This window comes from Nicotiana attenuata, chromosome 7 (genome assembly GCF_001879085.1).
Source record: "Nicotiana attenuata strain UT chromosome 7, NIATTr2, whole genome shotgun sequence".
Taxonomy (NCBI): Eukaryota; Viridiplantae; Streptophyta; class Magnoliopsida; order Solanales; family Solanaceae; genus Nicotiana; species Nicotiana attenuata.
This window is the reverse complement of record NC_031995.1, coordinates 70,868,162-70,871,643: the sequence shown is the minus strand read 5'-3', so window position 1 is coordinate 70,871,643 and position 3,482 is coordinate 70,868,162. Positions and strand designations below refer to the sequence as shown.

General features: G+C 37.4%; 1 protein-coding gene across 1 annotated transcript; it reads left to right on the top strand.

Annotated features, from left to right (window-relative positions):
* LOC109229282 (probable N-acetyltransferase HLS1) lies at positions 748 to 3,017 on the top strand. The gene is made up of 3 exons (XM_019394669.1): positions 748 to 1,254; positions 1,348 to 1,687; positions 1,791 to 3,017. Exons 1-3 carry the CDS (start codon positions 1,093 to 1,095, stop codon positions 2,459 to 2,461), a joined length of 1,173 nt encoding a protein of 390 aa, XP_019250214.1. The 5' UTR covers positions 748 to 1,092; the 3' UTR covers positions 2,462 to 3,017.

The following is a 3,482-nucleotide window of genomic DNA, read 5'->3' as shown; positions in this document are numbered from 1 at the left end:
AGAACATTTAACGTTTAAAAAGAAAAAAAGATTGAAAATTACTCTAGCAAACAAGTTTAGCGAAAGCATTATCAGTAGTTGCATTCTCAATACATATAATTAATTACTTAATTATCACTTGGCTGAAAGTAGCGACATAATATAGTGGAATTTCACTTTCGTATCAAAGTGTTAGAGCTATAAGGGACCACTTAGTTGTGCCACAGCGCCAAAACAAGAACGAATCATAATATGGATTTACACATTAAAAGTTGAGTGCGAACTGAAAGTGACCTCCTCTCCTCCTTTATAAAAAGAAGGGTTCAATCTAACCATACCAAAGTCATTAATTTATTCAAATAATTAAGAAATATAGTAATGCTAATAATTAATACTAGACCCTAGGCTGTCCAATGAACACGTATCCCCTTAATGCAGTCTAGACTCTTCATTTACGTTAATCTTATCTTGTAATGATACCATCTGTCAACTAATGATCTCAACCGAATTCAATAGGTATATTAGAAAATATAAAAGAAAAAGGAAGATAGATTTTTTTCATCATGATTCTGAAAAGGGAGTGGAGACTATATGATTAGATTCTACAATCTACAAGATATTTAGGGCTTTGCCGACTATATGGTACGGATGAATGGGGGTTGTTGGTGGGGTTACGTATGTCTACATGTATTGTACAAGAAATGTTCGGTTAAGGCCATAATTAAGTTGGCTAATAACAAATCAAGAGAGGACAACAGGACATATGCTTAGGCATGCACCATGTCGTGTGCCTGAGGTTATCCTAACGTGCTAAACAATAAGCTGAAGACAAGGCATACACACACATTCTATAATTGATCAACTTTTTGTCTAACATCACTACTTGGAGGCCTAGGCTTATGTTGATCATATATTCCTTTATATTTGTCCCATGTATAAATACGAACCATCTAAAATCATCTCCCTCCGTGTGTCTTCTTCTTTCTGATTTTGAATATGAACCACCAAACATTTTCCCCTTCTTGTGAATTGCCATGCTACTGAAATCCCTTTTGAATTCTCTTTAAGTTCTTGGTTTCATTTTAAAGGAAAGAAAGTGGCATTTGGGTGAAGATGGTTAAGATAAGGAGCTACAATGGGCAAGTCGATAGATTTGGAGTAGAAGATCTTGAAAGAAGATGTGAAGTAGGACCAGCTGAGAATGTGTTTCTTTACACAGATACCATGGGTGACCCCATTTGTAGAATCCGTAATAGTCCCGTGTACAACATGCTGGTACCACTATATTCTCATCTTTTTTATCATCACCACTTTAATTTCTTTCCCTTTATTTCAAAGACAAATTTTTGTTTATTTTTTTTCCCCTAGGTGGCCGAGTTGAATAATGAAATCGTTGGTGTTATTCAAGGCACTATAAAGGTGGTAACCCTCCACAAACCACCAAAAAATGCAGCAAAAGTAGGATATATGTTGGGACTGAGGGTGTCTCCCCTTCATCGTAGAAAAAGAATTGGTTCGAAACTAGTACGCCATATGGAAGATTGGTTCATCTCCAATGAGGTTGATTACGCTTACATGGCCACTGAGAAAGACAATGAAGCCTCCGTCAAACTTTTCGTCAACAAGTTTGGCTATGTCAAATTCAGAAATCCAACCATTCTCATCCACCCGGCAGCTAGTAACCCGAGCTCATTCCGTTCACCGCCAGGTACTATTACGTACAAGCATCAAGCTATTCAGTGGTGGATTATGTAAAAGTAAACAAACATAAAGTTAAATATACATCTCAAACCTATACATTGTATTTTCAGGTATAGAGATAATGAAACTCAAGGTGGAACAAGCTGAATTCTTGTATCGAAAAGTGATGAGTTCAATGGATTTCTTCCCGCACGATATAGACAATATTCTTACAAATAAGCTGAGCTTAGGAACGTGGGTGGCTTATTGGCGAGGGGAGTCATCTACTGGGGAATTTGGAAGAGATGGTAAGGTTCCAAATAGTTGGGCCATGATGAGCGTTTGGGATAGTGGGGAAATATTCAAGCTGAGAGTAGGGCAAGCAACATTAAATTGTTTCCTCTATGGAAAAATGTCAAGACTAATGAGAAAGGGATTCTCATGCTTCAAAGCTCCTTCAATGCCGGAATTCTTTGAACCTTTTGGTCTTTTCTTCGTATATGGAATTTTCAGGGAGGGACCATCATCAAGGAAGCTGGTACGAACACTTTGTAAATTTGTGCACAACTTGGCCACGGCGTCTAAGGATAATTACAGCAGCAGCTGCAATAAGGTGGTTGTCACAGAGATTGGATGTTGTGACAAGCTAAAACTAGACATCCCACATTGGAAGTTACTATCATGTCCGGAGGATTTGTGGTGCATAAAAGCCTTAAAGAATGATGAAGATATAGAAGCCTTCCTTGAATTTACAAAAAACCCACAAAATAGAGGCCTTTTTGTAGACCCCAGAGAGGTATGATATATGGACAAAAACCAACCTCCCAAAAATATTGTACTATCAATTAATTTTCCTGACTTTGCATGCCCTGATTTTAGCAATAAGCAAAAAAAAAAAAACAAAATATCAGGCCACAAACTAGCCTATTCATTGTCACAACGAATACCAATATGTATCTTACCTCTCCTGTTGAGGTGGGGGACTCTCTTTTCTTTTCTTGTTCCTTTCAAGTCATTGGGATAAAATACATCTCACAGAGTATTTCCTAAATTGGGTGCCTCCATCGGTATCTTTGTTCTTATCTACCCCATGTTTCCATTCCACGTCTCTGAGTAGGACTAATCATGCATTTCACCAGCTACATGTTTTTCTTTGTCTGTTTTCCTCATGTACATAGGTTTCGTCCCATTCAACCCATCTATTGAACAATTTTCCATTCTGCATGCATTATAATATGATGTTAGTAAGTATAACAATTTTTCTCTTCTTAAGGGGGAAATAAATTAAACAGATATTTGGAGGGTGACATAATTATACTTTGTTGAGAAATATTTATATTACAGGATCTATATTTTTATCTCGGTGGTCTGAGTTTTATACTAACAGCTGCAGTTTATTTGCACTTCTTCTTATTCTTCCTTTTATCTCCCCGCTTTTTTCTGCGAATAGTAAACACAACGATCTGAATAATAATCACTGTATGATAAGCAGAGGCGGACCCAAGATTTGAGCACGACGGAGACACCACTGTACGCTAATCACCAACGATAATTTTCAGCGTGCAACTCTTTTAAAACTTACTGATTATGATGACTTATCATCTAAGTATAAACAAAAAGAGGTTTTAAAGAAAAACAAAACACCAGAGAGAGAGAGAGAGAGAGAGAGAGAGAGAGAGAGAGAGAGAGAGAGAGAGAGAGAGAGAGAGAGAGAGAGAGAGAGAGAGAGAGAGAGAGAGAGAGTTCTTCGCACAAAATGGGTACTATGTGAAGGGAGGATATTTGATTAAGCATGTTTCACATAGTACCCAAGATCGGAAGAG